At 36.1% G+C, this 27,540-nt stretch overlaps 1 protein-coding gene across 1 annotated transcript; it reads right to left on the reverse strand.

The window, feature by feature from the left end:
• Window positions 1-3,442: 3,442 nt before the first annotated feature.
• On the reverse strand, window positions 3,443-24,030 carry LOC126978267 (dynein axonemal heavy chain 6-like). The gene is made up of 18 exons (XM_050827005.1): window positions 23,865-24,030; window positions 19,719-19,902; window positions 15,171-15,336; window positions 14,220-14,381; window positions 12,257-12,343; window positions 11,060-11,149; window positions 10,774-10,970; window positions 10,325-10,487; window positions 9,773-9,855; window positions 9,397-9,508; window positions 9,029-9,154; window positions 8,085-8,245; window positions 7,142-7,283; window positions 6,092-6,277; window positions 4,398-4,570; window positions 3,790-3,970; window positions 3,599-3,704; window positions 3,443-3,511 (listed from the first exon to the last, which is right to left on the reverse strand). The coding sequence occupies exons 1-17, from the start codon at window positions 24,025-24,027 to the stop codon at window positions 3,648-3,650; spliced, it is 2,433 nt and encodes an 810-aa protein (XP_050682962.1). The 5' UTR covers window positions 24,028-24,030; the 3' UTR covers window positions 3,443-3,511; window positions 3,599-3,647.
• Window positions 24,031-27,540: the final 3,510 nt, after the last annotated feature.

The following is a 27,540-nucleotide window of genomic DNA, read 5'->3' on the forward strand; positions in this document are numbered from 1 at the left end:
CTGGCCCAGAGATATAGAATGGACTTTGTCGCGCACTCCCATCTCGGTGGCAAACTTTTGAAAAGCGCCAAATGGATCCGACCCAGTGCTCAGAACGAATACCAATGGGATGGAAGATGTAGTATCGGCGTAGCTGTCAACACATGTAAATATTGTGTAAAACAGGGGCAATGAAAGTCTTACTACTTCTTCTCATTACAGCTCAACCTTTTCCCAAGTGGATTTTTTTTTTCAAACGTTAATGAAATAAAATTCTGTATAATCTTGTGGATCATGCGAATGTTTCGTAAATAGCATTGTTATAATATGTCATAACATTAATTTCTAAATTAAATCAAATTATTATAGGCATTCAGAAGCAATGTGTCCATTTCCAAGTTTGTGGTGAAGGGTTAGAGTAATAGTACCGCTTCCGAATGTTAAGCACGTTCAACAAGCATCTCAAGTTCTTCTAAATCGAGATGCATACCTAATCTGATTCTATTTGATCCCTGTTTGTTTTTTTACCCGTAAAAGGACTATACATCTTGTTTGAAAATTAACTTGACCGATGGTTTTAAGGTTTCCCAGTTTTATATAAAAATAAGAATATAATTACAGAGTACTTAGCTGGACTGTCGGGCTCTCGATGAAGACGGACCCCAGGCTAATGCTCACGTACTGTGCTATTGCAAATACCAGCTTTTCCTCCTTCAAGCACTTGATGATCATCAGCTTCTCGAATGCGCTCAGCCTTTCATCCCACACAGTATTAGCAACGCCTTTATCCGTCTTGTTCACGTGAATGTCCTACACAAAATTTTGTATTAAATTAAGTCATCAATGGCTAATAGCAATTATACCAGTGGGAGGCTCCTTTGCACAGGATACCGGCTAGATTGTAGTGCCGCTAAGAATTTTTGGGTTTTTCAAGAACCCTCAGCGGCACTGAATTGTAATGGGCAGGGCGTATCAAATACCATCAGCTGAGTCCTGCTCGTCTCGTCCCGTCGACAGAAATGGGCGCCGTTGTGGTTCCCATAATCTAGCCGGCATCCTGTGCAAAGGAGCCTCCCACCGGTAAAAATGTAACAATATAACTATGTCGAAATTTTTGAACTCTATGAAGATTGCATCGTCATAGACCCTGTCAAACTCTAAATTTGTTATTAGCCGTGGAGGTGGGAGGTGTGAGGTAACAAGTCTAAATCTCATTTTAAATATACTTACGACATTGAAAGTTCCTATTGTGATGGTGATCTTCTTCATACAATCGTCTACGAGGCCTTTAAATGTGTCATCGGTCTCATTCAAGTGATGGACTGCCAGCCACATTTGATCTGTCATTGCTTCTACTAACGGTTTCTTCGGTGGCACCTATGAATATATTTAAAACAACTCCGTTTAACAGTATTCTGACACAAAAACAGCCACTTTGTAGAAATCTGAATATTTTTGCAAATGCTTACAGACTTTTGTATTCGCTGATGTATAATTAAAACATCGCGTGCCTTGGGGGTATATGCATAGCAAATCGTATGCTATGTACATTTAAATTATGCCAAAACTTACTATGGAGACATAGATTCCAATTCAGCTTAGCCTGCCTAATTTCGTCTGTCGCCTACATTCGCAAAACTAAAATATATTAAATTATATTCTAATAATTTAAAATTAAAAATCGTTCAATCAGTATTAAATACTCGAAATTCCTTGGAATATTATTATAGTCGTGAAAGCTACGAAGTCTCGTCAAATAATGTCTCCTTTGTTCTTATTAGGGCCGAGTTTTACAATATCTTAACAGCGAAATAACAAAATGTTATAGCTCTGCCTTATCAATATGATTATGAAGCGTTCTAGTATTCCATATAACTTAATTTAAAAGTAGTTTTTAATCGAATGTTCAATGATGATTAAATTAACATTTTTTTTTCGCAATGGTTCTTTACGTGGACAATTCTCGTGGCAATAGACACTCACCACTTTAGTGCCTGCCGGTCCGCGCAGTATGAAGTTGAACTGATTCTGCGTGACATGACCGCAGTGGAGGTAGATGGCCATGTTCAATAGGAAGCTGAACACCAACTTGTGCCGTTCGAATAGTCCCCGCGACACGTTACGGTACACCGACAACGTGATCTCCGCGTGAAGGATCTGGAGTCTTGTTTCGAGTACGTCGGACTTCTCGCTCTTCTCAATCACTAAGCTGAAGATCTAGAATCAACCCCATTTACATACCTCTTTATTATGTCAGTCATTGACGGATGATAGATAAAATTATAGTATATAACCACTCTCACCCATCACACCACCAGTGGGAGGCTCCTTTGCACAGGAAGCCGCCTAGATTATGGGTACCACAACAGCGCCTATTTCTGCCATGAAGCAGTTATGTGTAAGCATTACTGTATTTCGGTCTGAAGGGCGCCGTAGCTATTGAAATTACTGTGCAAATGACACTTAACATCTTATGTCTCAAGGTAACGAGAGCAGTTGTAGTGCCGCTCAGATTTTTTGGGGTTTTTCAAGAATCCTGAGCGGCACTGCATTGTAATGGGCAGGGCCTATCAATCACCATCAGTTTAACGTATTGCTCATCTCGTCCGTTATTTTCTAGTCGTTAGTCGTTTTAGTCGTTTTATATCGTTGTCTAGCGTCCATTCTACAATATCTGTGATTGTATAAAAGAATCGCCGGATACAATTTTTATTCGAACTACGACGTAGTAAGATTCACAAATATAACCGAAACGAGATTTCCACAGCTATTGGCTCTTGCATATTTTGTGAATAGTGAATGGATGCTATTAAGAAGGTGGTTTATAACTGTTGCTCATTTTTAAAGACACATAGATTAAAGATCTCTTAATCCAAACAACTGGGAAACATTCAGGTTGCCTATCTTATGGAGTGATATGATTGGTATATATACGCTGCCTTTCGCAATACCGGCATCCAGTGACGCTCAACGGATAATATATGAACGGACGGATGAAGCTGGTGAGCTATTTACATTATTCCTGAGAAAGAATATAATAGTGCTTGACCACTAAAGAACAAAACGGGATAAGATGATGGATTACCTGAGTGAAATACTTAAGTGAGAATTGGTACATAGGGTCGATGTCGGCGAGCATGGCAACTGCAAAGTAGAGCACAGCGCCTCTAGTGGCGACGGTGCGGTACTTCTCCCGCGCGGCCGATATGTTCACTTCAGTTGCTTCCGTTTCTGCCAGGCGTGCATTGATTATTTCTGATGTTTCCTATTCAATTTCAAGAATATTAAGTTGGTAGAGGTAGTTAGTATGGTTGTGAGACGTGGAAGGTCACCAAGCATCATCTTTAGGTTTTCGTTTACCGATGCCTTCAAATTAACCTCGATTTTCACTAGCCCGACGAAACTTCTAACGATCATCTTTGGCAACGTTGTCATGAAGTCCCAATCGACCAACAGATAAAACGCCGCAAATGGAGCTACACACTCCGGAGGGATCCCAACCATATACCGAGGCAAGCCCTAGACTGGAACCCTCAAGGAAAACGCAAGTTAGCATTTTCAATTTCTTTGTTGGTTTATTTTTTTTAGTACTGAAGATACTGTCACACAAAATACCTACCTACATGGGTAAGGACAGTAACCGTAATGTTACAAGATTATATACCTGATTATTCACTTGCAACAGTTACTATGCAAGAATTATTGAATACTCCCCTTGTACTTTCCTGTAAGAGGCCAAAGAAAAACAGTATAGGTGAAATAACTGCGGAATATTCTGTGAAGACCAATACATTCGTAAATTACTCATACCTTACTCTCATTGAGCGTCTCAATTAATTCCTCGTCATCTAGAATGTTCCCCGAGGACGCGTACAATAGTCTCAAAATCTTGTCTTCAATCTCCAAGAGCGTTGCCTTATCAGCATTGATTCGAACTATTAGCTCAGTTCGAAGAACCTCTAGATCAGGCCGCTCCAATCGGACTACGTCACTGAAACACAAATTGACTTTAATGGCATATGAAACATGAACTCCTATGGGAAATGTACTTGTAATGCGATTATTTTTAGAACAAGGATAGTTTAATGCGTTATATTAATTAACTTCCCCTTAGTTATTCGTTATTTTAGTAAACACATATAATATAAAAATAAGGTTAAGTTTTGGTGATACAAGTCAATAAAGAAGGAAATTCATGCGCCTTGACCAGCATCCATAGCACTGTGGGTCCAAGTGGATGGCTATACGACTCGGCAATACTATTTTTACAGGGAAAACTTGAGTTGGTACTTTTGGGTGATGTTTATTAAAAAGGTGAGAATAATATTGTAAGTAATCAGTCAATCTTATATCCAAGAACTCGTGACCCGTACATGTAAGAATACTTATCAGTAACTTTTAACATTAAAAACACATACGCTAGCAATTGTTCTTCCAATCCGAACAGGGTGACTGTAAAGTTGACCAGAGTTACTTGGATGCATATCTCGGGTAAGTAGTGCGGGTTTGCGAGCTTTGTTGTCATGTACAAACGGAAGTTTGTGTCGTATTCTATATCACTGTCGCCCAAGTGTATTAGCAGACGGCCGGCCTTGAAACAAATTAAGTTTAAAGGAGATCTGCACTGACTTCAGACTTTGACCACACACTACATGACCATGATTTTAACAAATTATTCTTCTCTTTTTCAAAGCGATAAGAATTGGTTATTGAAATTTAATAAATCTGTATTACGGCTGTTTTCAATAACGTATCTCTAGTTACGGATACCGTGCTGTCACCGTTTAATGATAAGATCTTATCTATCCATAGTTATGTCCAATATAGTTATAATTCAAATCTTTATGTCGATAGTTTAATGAAATGTAAGTAAGCGTTAAACTAAGGATAGAAAGGTTATTGAAAACGGCCGTCAATCTACTTCAAACCTTCTGTTTCCAATTTAGCTGAAACGGAACCACGTGAAACGAACTAATACAACCTCATAACGTGTTTAAAACATCGGTGATAAATGATAAAATACCAATGTGGTCCCCGCATTAAATAAGCCCTAAAGCGGTAATGTATGGAACGTTGGTAGTACTGAACGGAGAGTGAGGCGCGGGCAGAGAGATTGGACAGAATTGACTGCGTATATTTGAGATTGAATGGTTTGTTCTATATTCTGGTAGTGATTTTACAGACCACAAAAAGTATCTGGAGATTGTTCTATATACACAATCGATGTTTCTCGGGTAAATGACAGATGGTTGATAGTTGTTTATATTTATGACAATTTAATTGTTTGTCAACTGTGGTCATGAATAAAATCACGTATATTTTTAATTATTAATATAAGTTTATACTTTCCATAAGCGTGTTAGTATGAATGAAGGCGGTAAACATTACGGACATGCAGGCAGTCAAAATTTTCTATAATCTGAACATTGGTATCGGTCGCAAAACGTAAACATATGTTTAAAAAAGTACACAAAGAAATGTGTATACAGACAGAGCCTACAGATTTATATAATAGTACAGAGATGTTGATGCACCATACATGCACGTACTCATAACACTTGATCTTTTAACCGCGATCAGCGAGGCAATAACACAAATTTCTTTAAGCACATTGTTTTTGATCTATAAAGTGAATCAATCTAATATACAAAATTCTCGTGTCCCGGAGTTAGAAAACTCCTCCGAAACGGATTTGTATGAAATTTCTTTTTCTGAGAATCGGCCAACATCTATTTTTCATACCCCTGAAAGTTGAGGGTAAACCCCTAAATATATTATTTTTATTTATTTGACAATTTCTTTTATTTTTATTTTATTATGATTCAGCATTGTAAAATACACACAAATTCAAATCTTTTCACCCTTCTATTTTTTATCGCGATTTTTATATATTTCTGTTCTATCCGCAAATCCGCTATAGGGTTGCTGGCAATCGAATACAATAATTGTTGTACAATATATTTGGTAGGTCTGAGAATCGGTTGCATCTATTTTTTAAACCCCTCAAATTTTAATTATTGATTTTATTAATTACTTTATATGCCAATACAACGTTATCTGGGTAAGCTAGTGTATGTATATAATTTGTGTGTTAAATGTATTTTTAAATTACCTGCAAGAAAGTCTGTTTAAGTAATACAGGTGAGAGGGTTGCGTCAAGAGCCTCCCCTAGATCCTCTATCATCATGGGCCAGCCTAGTCGGATGCAGTTCTCCAAGATACGAAGGTATGCTGGATCGTTCAACTTGGTGATTTGGAGTCCGTTATTACGTTCCATCATCTTTATCCATCTATTCGCCTGGAAATTTATAAATAATATTCATTACAAATTAAATTTGTAATCAAATTTTTTGAACGATGCGGGACTGGAACCACGCGACCTCTCAAGTTATGTCCGAGCGCTTTTCCACTGAACCAACCTATCTCAAGTCAATTTCCGAATATGCAAATATTGGGGTTGAGCAGGTTATTATCATTTGCAGGTTATTATTACCAGATGTTTATCCAACTGTAATTTATTATATATATATATATATATATATATATATTGCTACAACAGTAATGTATTATAAATATAGAGAATATGTTGAGATTATCAATTTGTTTGATGTTTGGTGATTATGACCGCCCACGATCCCTTGCAACGCGACAGGAATCATGAGAACGTTGGTAGCCCAGCCAGGAAGAAGCTGGAGCTCTCTGATGTTTATCCAGATCCTGTCATCTCAAGCGATTTCGACTTCATTAGCTCGAGCAATTGAGAAAAACGGACTCAAAGTTCAGTTGCAGATTCAAAGCCAAATAAACTTTATTAAATTATGCTCAGACGAAGCGCTTTTGTCGTCACAATAAATATTTCTTTAATTTACTGAATCTACCATATGTTCGCAAAAGTAGAGCTAGTGTGTGTATATTACAGTCATTGGTTGAAGGAGTGGACGTTGTTTGTGTTTCTATCACAAGTTATAGTTTTTCCGCACATATGTTGACTTTGATACCTCCACGCATTCTTGCATTATTGAGACGAAGAGTCTTTACTGAGAGGTAGACAGACAGACAGACCAGCCACATAATCTATAAGGTTTCTTTGAGAAGAAATACGGAGCCTAAAACCATAACAGCTTGAATAATTTGACACTTAATTAGTTCCAAATTCAGTCACCTGTTCCTGGGGGTCTATGGTCAAGGGCCATCTACCAGCCCTTGTTACCAGGATGCCGTTTTCCGTAGACACGGCATCACGGGGCAAACCCTGTGCGTTCCACGTGCGAACGGTGTACGAGTCCGCCATTACACTTATTAAACTGGAACCAAATCGAAGTATTATTAAAAAATATAGCATTTAAAATATACAATATAAATTTATTTTTTACCGAAGTTCGCTTGTACAGATAACACTTCATTCCAGAATATAATAAAAAATTAAAATTATTTTTCAATCCACATTCCATAGCTTTTTTTATAAACTATACATTTTGTTGCATAACTAATTAATTTAATAAGTAGCTGCAGTACTTTGAAATGTATTAAATAATAAGAAATTTCTTTACCGCTGACATTGCAGAACCTCATATGAACATATTTCGAAAAAGTAAAGTAACTCATCCAACTACATATACAAACGAAAGAACCCACCAAACACGAACACCAAAATAGAAGTGAGAGTTCCATCTTAAAAAACGTTTCAGGAATACTACTTCATTTTCACTAAAGCATAACATGATCTATGGATAGAACTAGCTGTATACATCCAGTAGGGTAGAAGAAACTTCAACCGTCAATCCTTGGTTTTGAAGCCGATACATAAGAACAGATGCCCATCCCATTTCTCGGACGGGTAGTTTAGTCTAGGACAGTATTACACTCCAGCACCGCCCACTGTCATTGAAGGTGTTTGCTTGTTGCAGATCCGCATCCGTAATAGATCCGTATCAATTGATGCGGATGCGAATATCCGTAACATCCCTGGTACATATTACAGAGCTAATAAGCCATGCATCAACTATCTGAGGCTATGAAATCAAAACTAAATGCTTTAGAACATCCTTAAAAAGCGGGGTGAATGGTATATTTATTGAGAGCTATATTAGCAGAAATATTCATACTCAAAATTATCGGAAGAGGGTATTTCGAGTGCGTTGCAATGCTCAACCCATTTAGTCTCGAGTTCTCTTCTGTAGTGCGAAGGGAAGGCTCCAAAGTACGCGATGCAACCAGACGCTATGATTATGTCTCCAATCGTGCAATGCAACAGTTGCGTCGCTGCCTGAAAGTCAAATGTGTCCATAATTTTTAAATTTAATAATATTCTCGATTGGTTCCTGTGCCAGCATAAATGTCAGAATCTGCCACTTCTGCCGATAGTATTATTCTGAATGAAGTATAATCGATAGTTAAGAAAAATTTCTAAACTGCTTCCAAGTTCCAATTTACATACTTTTATTGATTGCAAATTTATAACAAAATTAATTAATTACATTAAATTTCTTTTTTTATCGAAAAATAATATTAATCGAGGGTGACAGTTGTCGGTCAATCTAATACAATAATAATCTAAAACATTGTGTGTGTGTGAGTGTTTATTGCATTCTGTGCATTTTATAATTTCAGATTTTATGTTTCGTCACATATAATAGATCTAAGTTATATTTTTTTCTTATAGGCCTAGCAAGTAATCTAAGCGTAAGTAATCCTAATTAACAATATATCGTGAGGCACTTTTAATACTTCACGTAGTAGTAGACCTACAACGTGATGAAAACTTGGTGATCGAATCAACCAAGAAGTTGGAGTCTCCTTTGCACAAGATGCCGTCTAGATTATGGGTACCACAACGTCGTCTATTTCTGCAGCGAAGCATTACTGTTTTTCGGTCTGAAGGGCGCCGTAGCTACTGAAATTAGTGGGCAAATTAGACTTAACAAGGGCTTTTCAAGAATCCTGTGCGGCACTGCATTTTAATGGGCAGGGCGTATCAATTACCGTCAGCTGAACGCCTTGCTCGTCTTGTCCCTAATTATTATAAAAAAGGAGTCTCAGTGCTCCATACCTTCACGCTATCCTCCCACCTCGTCTGCTCATCAGCGAGCGCCTGCGTGAGCTTACCAGCTCGTGACAACCTTGCGCCCGCCAAGTCTACATCTGCCTGGAGTTTTAAACGTTCCTCTTCGACAACCTACAAACAAAATTCGTTATGTAAAAAAAGATTCTAGGACTAACATATCAACACCACTTACTTTTATATCAGAAGATCAAAACGAAATGTATTTTAAAAACGGTTAATAAATTTATAATTACTAGCTCAAAAATTTAAATTACGAATAAAACCTATTGAATGATGGATATACTTTTATTTTACCGCTACCTGTTTGTTCTTTCATTTTCTTTTAATAACAACATGTAGCTCATTATGTTCACCTGTAATTCATTCATCATTTTTGCAAGCTGGGCTTCAATTGCTTCCACCTCTTTCTGCTTCGCTCGTAGCACTGCCATTACACTCTTTAATATTCCCGCAGCCTCTTTATGCCTGCACGATATAGAATCTTTTTAATAAACCCAAAGAATATAAATGACATAAATCATAGTCGGAAAGCATGGCGAGAACAGTGAAATATAATGTATCTTCTTGTTGCTTCTGCTCACTAAAATGCGAATAATGCTCACTCCTCACCTCTATAATAATTGTAGTATTAATATACTACATTTAACTGGGCCGTTCAACTTCTAATTGCAAAATCCTAATAACTATATTTCTAAGAACTTCTTCGAATAAACTAAGATACAAACTCACTTGATAATCTTTGGTTCGACGACACGGAATACTTTAGCGTACATGTCGATAGCTTGAACCCATAGCACCATTGAACGACACACCTGTATCACAAGAATAATATTTAAGAACTTACGCTTTAATTTGCGTTACGATCATAATATACAAGGAACGGGTATGTAAATATCGTGACTTGTCATTCTACCTTTTCTTTTTGCTTTTCCCATCAAAGAGAGTGACAATTTTTGTTCATATAGTATACTCGTAAGCAAATGAATCGTGGAGTTAATAGTGACAAGGAAAGCATAATGTTCCGATTAATGCGTTATCAGCCATAAAAATATATTTGTATATGTTCTTGACAGCATGAGTACATATCAATAACTGGAAGCCAATTACGGTCGCCTATCATACGGATAACCATAGGTGAAGTTTATTTTTTACCTCGAGCACATAAGATTCACAAATTGAGCTGAATCATGCGATTTGCAATTCCGAGTTTTTACTTTTGTGGGCGATTTGTTAATATATAATCCAAAGGAAATTGTTAAAACCGGTGTAGTTTTTACGTACCTTAGATACTTTGACGACTGTATCAGGGTTGAAGTCTTTATGAACTAGGTAGACTTTGATCTTCTTGAGTGTTGCCTCTGGGATATGATCCTTGTCGTATTCCTCTAATTTTCCAATAAAGTTGACATCAGCCAGGAGTTTCTTCGTCGAATCCCAATCGGGTCTGTTTTGTAACAATGTAGTTATAGTTATGCCTCACTTAAACGATACGTGGCATACACATGATACGGTTCTTTTGGATAGCTAAATTAAGAATAGGAAAGCTGTGGTAGAGTTTCTAGGTTGTCAATTGCTTAAAGATACACCGACATACAGCATAGCCATTAAAGAATTTTTCTACGGACAAGGAGGAAATTTTTGCCATTTCGGCGTCATGGCTCTAAAGTTGCAATAGAGGAATTAACATAAACATCATTGGCATGTTAAATATAGAAAACTAAATAACTAACTTAGCGCCAAGTAAAATGCAGACAGGCTCCATAACAAATCGCACTAGCGTAGGCGGTTTCTGGAAGGCTTTCAACTCATTGATGTCAGCTTTGTTCAACGCCTTCAAGGCATTCTGGGCGGCCTCCATTGCCGGCATGGCCAAAGCCAAATCTGCCTTTGCCTCGTCAGCTATCGCCTTCACCTCTTCGGCTTTTATCTATAACAATATTGGACAATTCAGTTCTTAGTTCAGCTTAATAACGATGCCTACACTTTGTTCTATGGTTACTGATAAAATATAATTACCTTAGCTTCCGCTTCGTCTTTCATGACCGCTGTCTTTACTTCATCCGCAGCCTGTTGCTCTACCTTCAATTTAGCGACGAGCGCCATACCCTGGATATCATATTTACTTAAATAATTTAAACTTTCGAGAAACATTTTTATTTTACTTATTTAAAACTGCTTCACTCACAATTCATCGATGTTGGTACTGACTAATTTCGGATTATTCGGAGATTCTTTTAAATAAAGAAATGTATTCAATTATTTATTAATCCTTTACATGGTTTATATTTTAAAATGAATATATTAATGGTATAATAATAATAATAATTTATTCAAGTCAGTAATATTAGATACATTATTAATCTTACACTAATTATCAATTAATTATTCTAAACTTTAACAATAAAAATGTACAAATTTAATACGAACAGCTGCAAAATATAAAAATAAAACAATATCGTAGCTATTATATTATATATAATATTATTTGTTTGTATTAAAAAAGAATTGTATACGAAATGGGCTTTAATGCAGGTCTATTCATATACATATAATTAATCTATTTGACAACGAATCTACGGAATCACACTGTTTTCATGGGAATTTATTCACTGTTATTTCTAGAAATTTCTTAGCAACTCTATGTGCGTCTTCTAAAACAGACCATAATTTGTTGTACAAAGGGGTATCCGAACTCGTAGACTAAAAGAGGGACATTCTTTTTAATACAGTCCGCATCGTTAACTTCCAGTTAATTTTGGGTAGTTCTCGTCTTCTACCTTCGCCCGACACGCCACAAATTAGGATATCATCCCCACCATCTGGATGTGTGGCGTTCTTCCACGGAGCGGATTTTAAGGAACTTTCTTCCACTTACTACCAAGCTGTGCAATAAACTTCCTAGTGCGGTGTTTCCTGGACGCTACGACATATAAACCTTCAAAAAAAGTGCGTACACTTTTCTAAAAGGCCGCCAATGCTTATGGTGTTGCAAGAGAATGTGGGTGGTTGGCACTTAGCATCGGGTGACCCGAACACTCGTTTGTCCTGATCTTCAATAAAAATATATTGTTCTATTTATATTTTGCATCTCGGAATTGGCGATAATGATTTAGATTGAATAATATACTGACTGGGATTTTCGGGGCAAAAAATTAACTAGTTAGGTCTCATATCTGGTCACTGCACTACCCAGAAAACAAACCATAACATTACCTCCTCAGCCTTCTTGGCCAGTATAGGTTCCATTTCACGGACTTGTTGCTCCATCACGCCGACAACGTCGTACGTCTCGTACAGTTTCTGCAAAAACATATTTGTATCAATTGAGGTCTGCAATATTAAAATGGGATGTCATTTTACTAAAAGTGCATACTTCTACTTTGCTTAAAATCGGGAAAGCTCTCTATAGCTATTTAGGTGCACCACACGAGGCGTTGATCACTTACTACAAGACTAACAAAATTTTGTGATTTTCAAAATATTCAAAAAATTTATCTATCTACCGTAGTAAAAGTCGTAAGGCCGTTTTCAATAACCTATTCTTAGTTTTACTAACAAATCTATCCTTTTACGCTTACTCACTTTTCAAAAAGCTCGAGACACTACTGATTACTAGCATTTTCAAGTTTGAAGTTACTGTCCGATAGACGTAGCCAACCCTAACGTCATTTGTTTATCTGTCAACATCGGAATATAAACCATGAGTGAATTATATGAATCTGATTGTTTTTGATGATTTTGATAATTGTGAATTTATTTGTTACAGCCATATTTTTGTAACATCCAGAGGTAAGGTATAGTTCTTATTCTAGAACCGAACTATAACATACAGGCTTGTACCTACTGCGACAATAATATCAGCATTTATTAAAGTTCTTATTTTTTCAGAAATCATGGCGTCACAACCCTTCATCAGAATACTTTTGGCTCGAGGTTTCTATGCATTGGGTACTATGCTAGAGCCTCTTGAAGATTTTATCGGAGTGTCTATAGCATCCGCTTGTTGTATTGTCTCTGATATGTCTAGAGCTACAGCAACATTGTTCTATAATTTTGTTGAGCTACCAAATTACACTCAACAAGATATTCATATATTAATAGTGGCACTAAGTATATCATATCATCCGCATCCATACTCAAAATCTAGGTCTCTATTACTTATTTATACTTCTAACTATTTACACTAGGAAATTTATAATTTTTGTAATATATTTTCATACATTAATTACTTCTTTTACAGAATCACACATAGGAGATGAGTTCAGAAATGAAAAAGGAACATTATCATAAAAATCAGGAAAAAATATACAAGTATTATTATTGAAATAAAAAAAAATGTTTTCGCATTAAACATTTGTGCAGCGAAGAACTAAACGTTTCAAGAAGATATCTGTTGTTCTTAACAGATAGATAGCACTTATCCATGATTGTGAAACGCAAGCTATGGATAGATAAAATTTTGTCATTAAACGGTGATAGCAATCTATCCTTAACTAGAGATACGTTTTGAAAACGGCCGATAATTTGTGTAATCGTAGTAATCTCTCCATCGTATACCTCACTTTATACCTAGTATCCCTTTACGCCTCGTAAAGTAGCACTGAAGAGATCCCCGGGTTGTACATATGTGACGACCTGTATAGCCGAGTGGTTAGCGATCCTACCTACTAAGCTAGAGGTGCCGGGTTCGAATCCCGGTAGGTGCAAGCATTTATATGATGAATATGGATGTATGTTTCCGAGTCATGGATGTTTAAATGTATTTATGTATGTGTATATGTATGTTTATATGAATTTATGTATGTTTAAGTAAGTATATTGTATTAAATATATCATTGTCTTGTAACCCATAACACAGGCTATATATGCTTAACTTGGAGCAAGATAATTTGTGTAAAAAAGTGTGTCAATATTATATATGTCTAGTAATCCACTAACAATCACGACAGTTGAATAGAAGTTGTGCTAACATATAATACATAACTATAATATCAACCTTTTTATCCGCGACTGTATTTTCACAACATCTTTACCAATAGCGCAGTGCAACTGACATACAACGCTTCTTCCCCCTTCTCGACCTTTAATATAACGCCAATTTGTTCGGCAAATTACTCTTTTTACGGGGCGCGAATTATATTAAGTTTATTGTAACATTAATCATGAAATAACCAACTTGAAGTCCGCACGATATGCGATCCCGGCCTCGAATTATCTCCTGTTGCTTCTTGTCCAACAGCACTAGGTACAATTTGAGCAAGTCCAGGTAACTGCTGGGCGTCGTGTAGAAATAACGACGCATCTCGTCATAAAGCCGGTCCGTCATTTTGTCAACGTCCTGTAACATGTTTTTGAAGAGGGATTATCTCAGCACCATTCAGTTTGACGTTTGACCAATTGAAGATTATTGAAGATCTTTAGTGTATTTGTAAATGGAAGGATTTGATGGTTTACTCTCAATGCATAAGTACTATTGCCAAAGGACTTTAAGACTGACTTAGAAACACTAGTTGAATTTTTTTTTTGATAATACGGGACGAGACGTTCAAGACGTTCAGTTGATGGTAATTGATATGCCTTGCCCACAATAATGTAGTGCCGCCCAGGATTCTTGCAAAACCCAAAAATTCTGAGCGGCACTACGATTGCGCTCGCCACCATGAGACATAAGATGTTAAGTCTCATTTGCCCAGTAATTTCACTAGCTACGGCGCCCTTCAGACCGAAACACAATAATATTTACACATAACTGCTTCACGACAGAAATAGGCGCCGTTGTGGTACCATAATCTAGCCGGCATCCTGTGCAAAAGAGCCTACCACTGGAAAAATGTCTTTTGTGGAAATTTATAGTTTGAAAATCGCAAACAAGTCTATCACGATGGTTCATACCACACACATACTACAATTTTTTAAGAAGTAAGGTTTGTGAGAAGTTGGTCCTTAATCTAAGAGTAGCCCATTCTTATTGTATTGTATAACGCTCAATATGATATCATAATCAACAAAGCTCTCATATTCTTATTTTTTCAATCAAATATCATTTGCGGTTCTACGTCGTAATGCGCCAGGCGGACGACGAGCCCGTCTGATCTCTTTTCCTCGTAAATTAATAAAGACTGCTTACCTCGTGCATAGTAACGCATAATTTGGAAATCTTCTCAATAATGGCGGCATCGCCCATAGGCTGCAGGCACTGCTCTGCAACTGAGAGCAGTGCCTCTGGTGGCCACTTTGTGAACCAATCTATGGTGCAGCAGTTCACTAGAGATGGAAACATGCGACATCGGCGCCTGAAACAAATAATACACGAATTAATGAATGGTTTGAAAGATATGTACTGTCGTGATTTTCCCTAACAAATAGATATCTGAATATTGAATATGAAAAGCCTTCTAAAAGTGGAGTAAAATAAGATAAAGTAAACCCTGATCTAATATAAATATCGGAGTGATTTGGTCGTGTGAAGAATGATGAAAATAGATTGACTAAACGAATAAATTGAGGCATATTGTACGAAAGTGTTGGAAAATGTTGACGAGAATTTCACGATCAGATCGACGATAAACTGAAAGGGCGCCAGGTAAGTAAGTGGTTAAGGAACCAGGCAAGTATGTCAGGACATTGTCAGGCCTTCCGTAATCTCTGCCTACCCTTCCGGATTATTATTAGTTGTTTGATTTGAATAATTTGGAATTAAACTTTGTGTAATATAAAACATACATAGACGAACGAATTATTTGTTGTAAATGCTATTGTTAATATATTTTGTTAAAATAGTGCTAGTGCTAGAGTTTCTTGCCAATAGTGATCAATATATGCAGGCTTAAAATTGGGTCGTAACGGTAAAAAATAGTTTGATGATTACAAAGAGTTTTTAAATACAACTTCAAAATAGTATTTTCTGAAATTATTTACAATTGAGCAACATTTTAACAAATGACCGAATTTATGCTCAAAGCTCTAAGGAAGCTTCCCAATTAGTCGACAGAGTGCAACGTGGGCACTACTTCAGTGATGGTTTGGTGAGGTTTTGGCTATGAAGGAGTGACTGAGCCATACTTTTGTGAAAAAGGTATCAAAACATCAGCACAAGTGTATCAAGATACCATTTTTGAGAAGATAGTGAAACCCCTCACAGCATGACTGGGCGTCGGGTCATAAAGCTCAGTCTACATAGTCTTGGTTGGAAATGCAAGTTTCGTAACTGTATTGCAGCCAATGGAAAATAGTTCGAACCAGCTTTTTTATATTTATGTATTAAACGAATACACTGTAAAAGTAATAAATGTTATTTGCAATGGAATTTTTTTCTTTTTTTCAGTATTTATGGCAATCCTGGGTATAGTATGATTTTAACAAACAATCAGTGTATATTAATGATTACATTATATGGAGTATTAGCTGACCCAGCAAACGTTGTATTGCCGATATTAAAATCGCGATACAAAAGTAACTGTTGATCGTAGATGGGTGAAAATTTGAAGTTGAATGTATTTTTTAATGCTGACTCATAATCAAATTTAAAAAAAAAATCGTGTGGAGCACCCTTAACATTTAGGGGGATGTAAAATAGATATTGTCCGAGTCTCAGACCTACCCAATATGCACTCAAAATTTCATGAGAATCGGTCAAACCGTTTCGGAGGAGTTCAAAGTTTAACACCATGACACGAGAATTTTATATATTAGATTATATACACTGTAATATACTCACACAGCAACCGAATTACGAATAAACTGTTTCGCACAGTGACATATCGTAATGATGTAATTAAGTTTGGCATGACTGATAACACTTTAAGAGTATAAACACTTAATAGATTATATAGACTTATGCTTGTCTCTGCCAACTTCCTGTAAGCAAGGTTTACTTAGGTACCCTTAAAATGCGTTCCAAATAGTAATCTTTCTCATGGTAGCATTAAAAAAACGATTATCTGCTTTGTTTAAAAACAACATAGTTGATTTTAAAATTAATTTATCATATTTATCACGCGTTTTAATTCTTCAAGTGTTTTATTTAAATGCCCGGCACTAGTGTAAATAGCACTTCAGTACATTTCCATAAAAATATTAGCCGCGACGTGCACATGACATCGCTAAGCAATTGTCATTACAAACTCATTGCAAAATACTGTGACAAGACATTAATGGCAATAAATTAAAGAATCGCCAAAGAGAATCAAACCTCTATAGTGCCAATATTATGAAGTTGACAATGTCAATGTAACATTAATAACATTGACATGAAACAAACAGAATACACCTGGGAGACGATTGGATAAAGCTGTATCAAAGAATATAAGTTTCGATTCTGCGCAGTGTGCAGTACTAAGGGGGGAAATCCTTGTAGTCTCCACGAAGTAGACCAACAAACATCATACACGTGATTACATCGCCACCTGTTGGTTGACAGTAGTTGGAGCCACATCACGCCTCTGATTATCCGCCCGCGAAATTCAAAATGGTTACGAGCGTCGACCTAATATTGTGTGAGAATGTAAATCTTACATTCCACACGGGCGAAAGAACGTTCACCGATAATGACTTCAATAATTTTGCAAATGAAATCGCCGGATACTTCAAAGGATGGCATGTACTCGATATCAAGATGATCCAGACGGGGCCGAAAGAAGTCCTTGCAGCTATCGTTCTTGTCAGAATACTAGAAAACTACATATTCGCCTGCTCGCATTGTGGAAAACAGTACATTATGGTGGCATATGAAAACAACGAAGGTGCTCCCCTCGCTTGAAGATCCAGTTAATTCTTCAACCAGCCCCCATCATTCCCAGTTGTGTATTGAGTGTACCCGCAGCAGCGCAATTTAAATATCTGTTATGTTCATTTGAAAAATAAACGCCTAATTAATAAACGTAAATTGTTTTATTTCTCTGTCCTATAATAAGATGCTTTAAATCTAATAGTTGATTAATCTGATTTAATAACTTTAATTCAAAAGTATTTTGCGATTTATTAGTCTTTAATAGCTAAGTTGAAAAATATTGTGTTTGCTTTGCGAAATATGAAATATCCAAGAAGTTATACTTGGCTATTTATTTGTAGAGTGGTGTGTATGTGTATGTAATATGAATACAGTGAAATAAAAATTATCATAATAAATGTCGAGTTATCTTGAGTAACAAATTAAGAAACAATGATATTAAAGAGACGTGGTAGGCAATATGAGGGGTAGCTACAATTTTTGATATGTAGCATTCATAAGTAATGATAAGTATGGTTTGATCATGCAGACAGGATAGATTAAATAAGATTGAATGTACCAATTGATTATTTTGAGGGAAGTTGAATGTACCAATTGATTATTTTGAGGGAAGTTAAGGTAAGTGTCGACTTGGACGCTAATTCCGCGATCATGTAGGTATTATAAACAGCTCAGATAATGAGTAAAAACAATGGTAGAGTATGTGTGGCAGGTTTGATGTATATCGGATTCGTGGTCCCCTGAAAATGTAGTGAATAAATTTTAGTGTTGTTTATTGTTATATTTATCTTGGTCCGATTCAGTCTACCTAATCGGTTTCATTTCATTAAACCAGCAGCAGAAAATGGGCAGTTTCCACTGAACTCCACTGACTATAATAATAATAAACTTCACAAAACCTTAAAATTATTTATTCGTCGTGTTTTTCCACGTTTGTAGAAAGAACAATATTGTAAAAATCGTAAAATAAATTATTGAATATAAACGAATACGGCTGTATTGGCTTGAACCCTTTGTCTGTCCTAATAATGGTCGAAGAAACCAAAAAAAATAATTAATGTCGCAAACTTCAGAAAATTTCTGAAAACTTTTATTTTTAGATGTCGTTGTGCGCGCGATACGTAATAGTCATAGAAATTTATCTTCAATAACATCAAAAAGGTATACATAATGTACATGTTTTGCTTTTATGTCAATGTAATTTTGCAGTTATAAACCTATTTAAATATGATTTAAATATTCGTTTATTGTATTTTGGTTTGGTTTGGCCTTGTTACCGATGCTCTAATTAAATAAAATAAATAAAAATAATACTGGGTGTATTAGACGAGACATTAAGTGAAGGTCGGTCTTCTACTCGCACCTTCAGATATTTCCCTAAGCTATAATCAATAAAGGCATAAAAGGAATTTATTTTCTCAAAATCGATTCCTTAAGATTTCTTTTTGATGTCATTTCTAATATACTAGGTACTACTACCGCTTCGGAAACAAATGGCGCTCTGAGAGAGAAAAAGCGGCACAAGAAACTCTCCCAGCATTTTTTTTGCGCTCTTTTTAATAAAAATATACAATATTGAACTGTCATTGCTATTGCTATAAAATGATCATAATCTAGTCCCAGGCTATCCGATCACTTAGATATTCAGCTGTGGAGTAGGAGGATTTACGACAGAGCCATTTTTTAGTAAAACATTTAAATGTATTTATAGAGAATGCCTGTACAGTGGCTGGGACTTTTTAAACTGTATACATTTACCCTTAAAGCTATTATGTATCTATAGAAGCCTAATAGAATTAGTTACAAGCAATCCCTTATTTCTAGTATTATAATAATGAAAATCACTATTAAGAGCAAAAACACAAATCCGTATTGCTCTTACATAGAATATATTAAGACTCAGCTACGATTTTCCGTACATATAAGATCTTACTAGTTCACACAAACCTAAACGCTTCGCCCACCGGACTCATGCAAATACATAGATGTAGTTTGGCGCGCACTCGGTTTATAAAAAAGTAGTAGACAGCATCGCGGTCAGCGGGGTTAATGCCAGCCTTCGCCGCATCAGGCCGGCACGCAGTCTGCACCTGTTCGTATGTGTCTCCTTCGAACAGATTGGGCACTTCACCTGCGAAATAAAGTTATTTTTCAGAACTGCTACAATACTCCGCGAAGATGTATCCGAGCAATGCGCCGGCCTCAAAGCATCGTAAGGCTCCACTTCCACAACTGACAGATATTATCGTCGTGTATTCGTATTTCTATGCACTGCTTCCTAAATTAGACTTTTCATTCAAACAATAATGCAACGAGTGATCGCAATCCTGCCTTAGTTTCCCTCCCTTAGTTTCAAATTTATATAAAGATAAGATTTAAACATCATAGTAAAAAACATTTACTTTTAAAGTATTAATAATCTTGTGAAGAATATTAGATTAAGTAACACATACTAGTACTAGTTACTCATGTTATAGCTCTGACAAATACTAGATCGAGAAAAGGTGACGATTTTTGTGAACTCATACATTATACATAAATTTTTCATAAATTTAATAAAATTGAATATACATAATATAAACAATTTGTTATGTTTTTAAAGTGATAATCCTTACTTCTTGGATTCATTACACAAATAAAACCGAAAACAAAATTTTATGAACGATGCGGGATTCGCATCTGCATCCTTTCGCGTTCCGTGCGAACGCACTTCCAACTGTGCCAACCGTTCGAGTGACGTTATGTTTATAAAATATTGTATGCTTTGTTCAACTCTCAGGCTGTGGCTTCATCTAAAGGATCTACTTTACAGTTGATAACCTGCTCAACCCCAATATTTGCATATTAAGAAATTGAATTGAGATGTCGCGCTTGCAAATCTAAATAATTTGTTACGTTTTTAAAGTGAAACCCTCACTTCTGGGTTTAATTACATATCTGTGCAAACTTTTAATTGTCCTTCTTTAATTATGTATGTAACTTAATAATTTAACCCAGCTTTCCTAAAATTGTTAAATAAAACGAAATAAAACACGCGATAGAGTCCTACCGGGAATTTTCATTTCTCGCTGTAAAACAGAAACTTTAATTTTAAAAGCACGCGGCCATTCCGAACTTCTGCGACAGAAAATATAATGGTATATCTATCAATAGTAATTCTGTTTTGTTAGCGTTCCCTATTCAATTATTGTGATACTAGACTTACTAACTATTGCTTTGTATTTATTACTTAAGAAAATTGTTCTTCGACTGATCGAATTTCCTTAAGTCGACTCGAGCCTAGTTCACCCGAACTAGCGTTATATAGCCGAGCGTAACAGAACAGTGTCATTCAATACTATTACAAAATAATGTGATGAGCGTGCCTAACCAAGTTTTCAGTTCAAAAAGCAATATATTAGTGATAAATCTGATATCTTTAAACGAGCAATTCTTGTATATATATAATCTGTATCTCGAAAACGGCTGCAACGATTTACATTAAATTTCGATTACATAAAAAATCGATCTAGCTAGGTTTCAATTTAAAAAAATGTAGTTTTATCCGTGTTTTAACGAGAAACAGCTACAGTAAGATTAGAATACAAAGGAAAATTTCGCCACTATATACAATACTAATAGCTCTGATAGGACATTGGGTGATCCGGAAAGCAGAAGAACCCGGTTTGAATTCAGATGTCCTATTAGTTTTTTTTTGTTCAAGTTTTGTACATTCCAAACACAAATCCGAGCAAGGTTCGGTCGTCCGGATATTTACTAATCTACATCTATCTATATAATTATATAAAAATGAATTGCTGTTCGTTAGTCTCGCTAAAACTCGAGAACGGCACGACCGATTTGGCTAATTTTAAAAGGTTTAAAAGGTGAATAAATATGAAAAAGTTCGGAATGAAATAAAAACAATTATTTTGTTTTTCCTTTGATGTGTGTCGTTCAAAAATCAAATTGAAAGAATAGTTTAAAATGGATAACTAATTAGAATTTTATATCTTTCTAACTTTCTCAGGAGGTTAAAAATAAACTTAATTTTAGCTAACTATAGTTGATAGATTAACTACAGTATTACTATCTATCAGATTATTTTATGTAGATTAATAAATCTTAAGTTTTGTCACAAATTAAATTTCTGTGATGTGCTTTTTTTATTACGTGCTTTTTATTAGCTTCACCTGTATATGTATGTTTGTTTGTAACCGACTCATTTGGGAGGAATTTAAACCCACTTCAAACAGCCAGATTTCGTTCAAAATTTGTAGATTTATCGATGACCGATGACAATACATTAACTTGATAAAATTATTCCATTTTTCAACTTGCAATATAAGATCTTTGTCAATTTATATAATTTTCATCTATCGTCTATGAGACAGGAATTGATGTTTAAATTTCAACCATCATCTTTAACCGACTTATCTAATATTAGGCAATTTTCGAATACCAAAGATAATTTTTAATTCAGCAATGCAAATAATGAGTTAGAAAAACTACAAAAAATGCTATTATTAATAAAGAAAACTAAAAAGGGTGTTTTTTAGTTTTTTTTAACTACTATTTATTTTGTTGATCTTTTGTGATAGTGCTACTTTACTGCTAAGTGCGTGAGAAATTTTCTCACTTTGATTAAATTCAAATTTTCAAATTCAAATTCAAAAACACTTTATTCATGTAGGTGACGGAAATGACACTTATGAATGTCAAAAAATAAATAAAAATATTGTTTCTTATTGAATTAACCGCTTCTTCGTAAAGTATTGAGCTAATGAGAAGAAGCAGCAAGAAACTCATTACCACTCTTTTAAGTCAAGATTTACATTTTAATTGTTTTACAAATCATTTCAATTACAATATATGCAAAGTGACGCAACAAAAATACTCAAATGTCAAAAACTGAAAGGCTTACAAACGTAAGTCAAAAAAAAGAAAATTAATACTTATAAACACAAGAGTTATTGAGTATAGTAGATGCATCAATCCACACATACCGTAAATAAATAGAGGCATTATGTGAGCATTTCTTAAAATAAAATATATAATAACTTTAACTTTGAAGGAAATAATAATAATAAAAAACACATCAAGCTGACCTGCCGGTAACAAGATCATCCAGCCACCACTTATTAATTATAATTAACCATGCCAAGGAGAAGACGACTTTGGTCGTCACAGTCAGCCAAATGTGCGAAGAGCTACCTCACTTGCTAACCGCAATGATGACCAGAAAGAGACAGATCAAGAAAATAGTCGTATTGCTATGTCAGCATTGCGTTCTTTAGTGAGTAACAATGAAGTACATAGGCTTAGAATGCTACAAGTTCGAGCACATCAAACAGCCATAATATTGTCATTCGAGCTGACAAAACACGTGCCGGTGGACCCACAAGTTTTACGAAGTAATTCTAGATGTTATGATATATTATTGACAAATTCATCAAAACTATTATTTTATTTATTATATCAGAACAACTGTCGGGTCAGCTAGTTATGATATAAAGTTGATACCACTGGCTAAATATACACAGGGAAAGAAATAATAAAATATTTGAAAGATTTTTCACTTTGAACTTTTTCATGCTATTCAGCGTTCAGTTTTGAATTATTTACATTCGCTCGTCCACGTGAGCTGTGAATTCCCCGTCTGACCTGTCCTATCGATTTCATACTTAATTGTTTACGTTCGTGAATTGCACTCCGCCATACATTTCCACTGTGATGAAATTAATCCCTTTGTAGCTGGAGATTAATTGAGGTTTGATTTTAATACACTAAACGAGATCATGCTATTGAACATACTAAGCCTGATTGGTATGCAATACTGGTCGTTTAAATTTAATTTGGAATATTACACGTTATCCTCTCGTAGGTACTTGTTTTTTAATTGTTTATAATTAGTGGTTTATAAGTAAAAGTAAACCATTAAACTGCTTTTTTTTGGTATTATTACATTAAATACGTATTTTAACTGAACAAAGTTAAGAATCAATGCAATTATAACTTTGAAAAAAACTTAAGTTTACATTCTAGAACGAAGTTCAATTCACGAAGTGTCCAATTGGTTCTAAATGGATAATTGGACTAGTAACTCAGCCGCACCTGAGTTGAGCATATTGTTGATATCTTCCAGGAACTCCTCCTTGGTAATCTGGGTGTCTGTGAATAGGAACACAGTGTCTTCGGAGTTTGCGCCCGCCTTCATATACATCTTGCGGAGGTCGTCGTGAAACTCTGGCGTATCGTAGTTACGCTTCAACTCCATGCCCATACACCTGCAGAAGTATAACGAAGGCTAAACAAATGTTCATCATCATCAGCCGGAAGACGTCCACTGCTAGATAAAGGCTTCCCCCAAAGATTTCCACGGCGATTGGTTATGCGCTGCTCTCATCCACGTATTCGGGAAATCTTGACCAGATCGTCGGTCCATCTTGTGGGGTCCATCATGTTCGAAACTTCGAAATTTCAAATTCATATCATGAAGTAAGGCATACTTTTAAATAGTCCATAAATGAGAAATATTTTTCTGGTATTGCTAACTGGTGCTTTCAGTAAACCCTTTCATTTGATTCATGCATCATGGAGGCTAATTTAAAATGGCTGTGCTGAAAACCGTAGAATTATTACGTTAGGAGCTAGCCATAATTAAATGCATACACAATACTTAGTATCATTTCACCGATAAAGAGTTGCTTAATGTGAGCAAGTCAGGACGTTGAATTGGAATATGATTATAACATGATGATATTCCAGCAGTGGGAGGCTTCTTTGCACAGGATGCCGGCTAGATTATGGGTACCACAACGGCGCCTATTTCTGCCGTGAAGCAGTAATGTTTAAGCACTACTGTGTTTCGGTCCTAAGGGCGCCGTAGTTAGTGAAATTACTGGGCAAATGAGACTGGACATCCTATGTCTCAAGGTGACGAGCGCAGTTGTAGTGCCGCTCAGAATTTTTGGGTATTTCAAGAATCCTGAGCGGTACTGTATTGTAATGGGCAGGGCGACCCTTATTTTTATAAAAAAAATTGTCAGCGTAAAGAAACCTGCATATTAAATTACAACCTAATCGGTTGACGAAGTTTTGGCCCAATTGTCTTAGCAATAAAAATACAATTTCCTAGAAGGTGTGGCATAAAGTGAGTAATTTAAAAACATTTGTGGAATCAATTACCGGCTGCTGTTTTCCCGAACCGATACAACTTAGGGACCTCCCAGAAAAGAGCATACTCCCACCTTAAAGGCCTGCAACGCATCTTTTGACACCTGTTGTTGCGGATGTCCATGGACGGTTGCCTGACCACTCCCCATCCCATAAGCCTTTTGCCAAGATGCCCCCTCTTATTCACTCACGTGCAAGTGGGTACATAAGTACCCATGAGCAATCGACAGTAGATTTCGCCTGTGTACTACAGTACCTAACTTCTAAAACACTTAATTTTTTTTATTAACCAATCAATGTAGCCCTATTTGGCTAATAATTACCGGTAGGGCTTTTTAGGTATGTTTTTATTTATTCCCCGGTAGGTAAGTGAAAAAAATAAACCTGATGTAGTTGTCCAGTAAATTGTGAAATATCGATAGGGTTTTGAAACAAAATATATAAGGCTATGCTTAGCGTTTAGTATACAAAACCTAGAACACTAAAACATAAAAAATCTAAGTAAGACGGCTAGATACATCCATAACCTTCATAAGAACATCACTTGAGCAGTATATTCTTAGAGTATGAGTCATAAACATGCAGCGGTCCGCCACGCGGTGGCGAATTTCAGCGCTCGGCTGTTGTTCGTGACACGGGAGGGGGTTAGAGCTCCCGAGCGGTTATATAATAAAAAAAAACTTTATCAAAAAAACAACAGACTTCAAAAACACAATTCCATAACAATAATATCATATACACTAAAAAGTATACAAATAATTGCGTATTTTTAGACAGTCTAATTCTAGTTACAATTATTGTAATTTTTGGAATCGGTGTCGCAGCGGACACCGCTCTCGCCTCTCGCCTCAAGCACATCTCACCTCTAACTATGTATGTTGTTAAAAACCTATCTTGGCTGACACCGACTTTTATAGTTTTCTACACGGGAATAACCAGCTTTTAAATAAAAAAAAAGAATTATCAAAATCACTTCACCCAGTCGAAAGTTTTGAGGTAACAAGCATAAAAAAACGGACGAATTGAGAACCTCCTCCTTTTTTGAGGTCGGTTAAAATGGCATGGTAGTCTACTGACTTGCACTCGTTGACGTGGGCAGCCAAGGTGGCGACAGAGCGGCGGCCGGAGCCCCCGGGGCCCACCATCAGCGAGTGGCCTCGCTCGGCACGCAGCACGCGGGCCACACGCGTCACGTGTTCCACGGCATCCCGGAACAGCACCAGGTTCATCTCGGCGCGCGCAGTCGCGTTGTACTCGTCTAGATATTCCTGTAGAACACCCACACAACATCAGGGGTACTAACTTAGAAAATTTATACGTCTACATAGATATCCAATTGTTTTGAGTTTTCTTTAGTGTTAATTCTGCCAATATTTGTCTTTAAACAATTCGACACGTGTTTCGCACCTACACGAGGCATCCTCAGGACACGTTGACTCATCAAACTCTGGCACGACACAGTTTACGTGTTTAATTGTTTAAAGAGAAATATTGGCGGAATTAACACTTAAGAAAACTCAAAACATTTGGATAGTTATGGATTTCCGCAAAGTCACGCCTACTTCAATAATTTTCGTCTACATAGAATCTCTGGGTGTTAGACAACCGATAAAAACAGGCCAGGAATGTTAGTTCAGTGTGCGTGACAAGCTACGTCTTACACTCGCGATTTGTATGAGACTTTGTGTTAGCTGCGTGAATTACTCAAAATATAGGTTAGTTCTAAACCCTTTTTTTGACGTTTTCACAGCTACTGTAGTCTACCCACGGCCGTTTTCAATAACCTATCTATCCTTAGTTTAACTAAATGTCATTAAACGGTAACTAGAGAATCGTTATTGAAAACGGTCGCTAGACGCATAGATGACTTCCATCTCAATAACGTCATAGTGACGGCCGGGTACACTTCATACATCATCAATCAGAAGTACTGTACCTACTGTTTGCATGTCACGCGGGTGTGCTGTGAGTTATTGGGCCAAGGCTCTGCTTTGATTAGGCCACGTGAGGGTTCACAACATACATAGCCTCCCGAAATTTTTTTGGTTGAATAGTCCCTAGCGGTCTAGTACATTATATAGCATAGCGAGCTATTGTTTTATTTGTTTCTTAATGAAGGAAAGCAAAAGTTTTGTATGCCAAGCCAAATAATGTTACATTAAAAAAAAAACGTTGCGCGCTTTAAGATCACTCGAAAGTTTGTCAAGGCGCGTAAAATAATACGAAATAAAACTATTTCTTGTTATGTTATAAGCAAACGATATAATATATAATTAATGATAATCCTGCATAAATTACTGGTAAAATTTACTGCCAGAGATCGCGGTCCCTTAGAAGTATTGTGATCATAACACCTAGACGGCAGATATATCATTACTACGCAGTTAATGATATTTTCGTTGCAGCAAAAGTACAAGCCTATATTTCCACCACCGGGCAACAATTCCAGGCATTCAAATAATTTTTTTCGATACCTGTCACACATAAAATCTAATTATTATACAATAATTTACGCATAATTTTAAATAAATATAATTTCAGAACTAAACCGTCATCATTTTTGAATGAAAGAGCTTTCATTCAAAATTTATGAAGCGGGCATACTAACATTTAT

The sequence above is a fragment of the Leptidea sinapis genome, chromosome Z (genome assembly GCF_905404315.1).
Source record: "Leptidea sinapis chromosome Z, ilLepSina1.1, whole genome shotgun sequence".
Classification (NCBI taxonomy): Eukaryota; Metazoa; Arthropoda; class Insecta; order Lepidoptera; family Pieridae; genus Leptidea; species Leptidea sinapis.

What these genes read in the sequence shown, in the direction of transcription:
- LOC126978267 (XM_050827005.1), bottom strand. Translation starts at nt 24,027, where the DNA reads ATGGAGTTGAAGCGTAACTACGATACGCCAGAGTTTCACGACGACCTC. An exon ending in TGGCCAAGAAGGCTGAGGAG is followed by an intron (nt 11,150 to 12,256) that starts GTAATGTTATGG and finishes TATGATATCCAG; the next exon opens with GGTATGGCGCTCGTCGCTAA. An exon ending in AAATGATGAATGAATTACAG is followed by an intron (nt 9,155 to 9,396) that starts GTGAACATAATG and finishes TTTTGTTTGTAG; the next exon opens with GTTGTCGAAGAGGAACGTTT.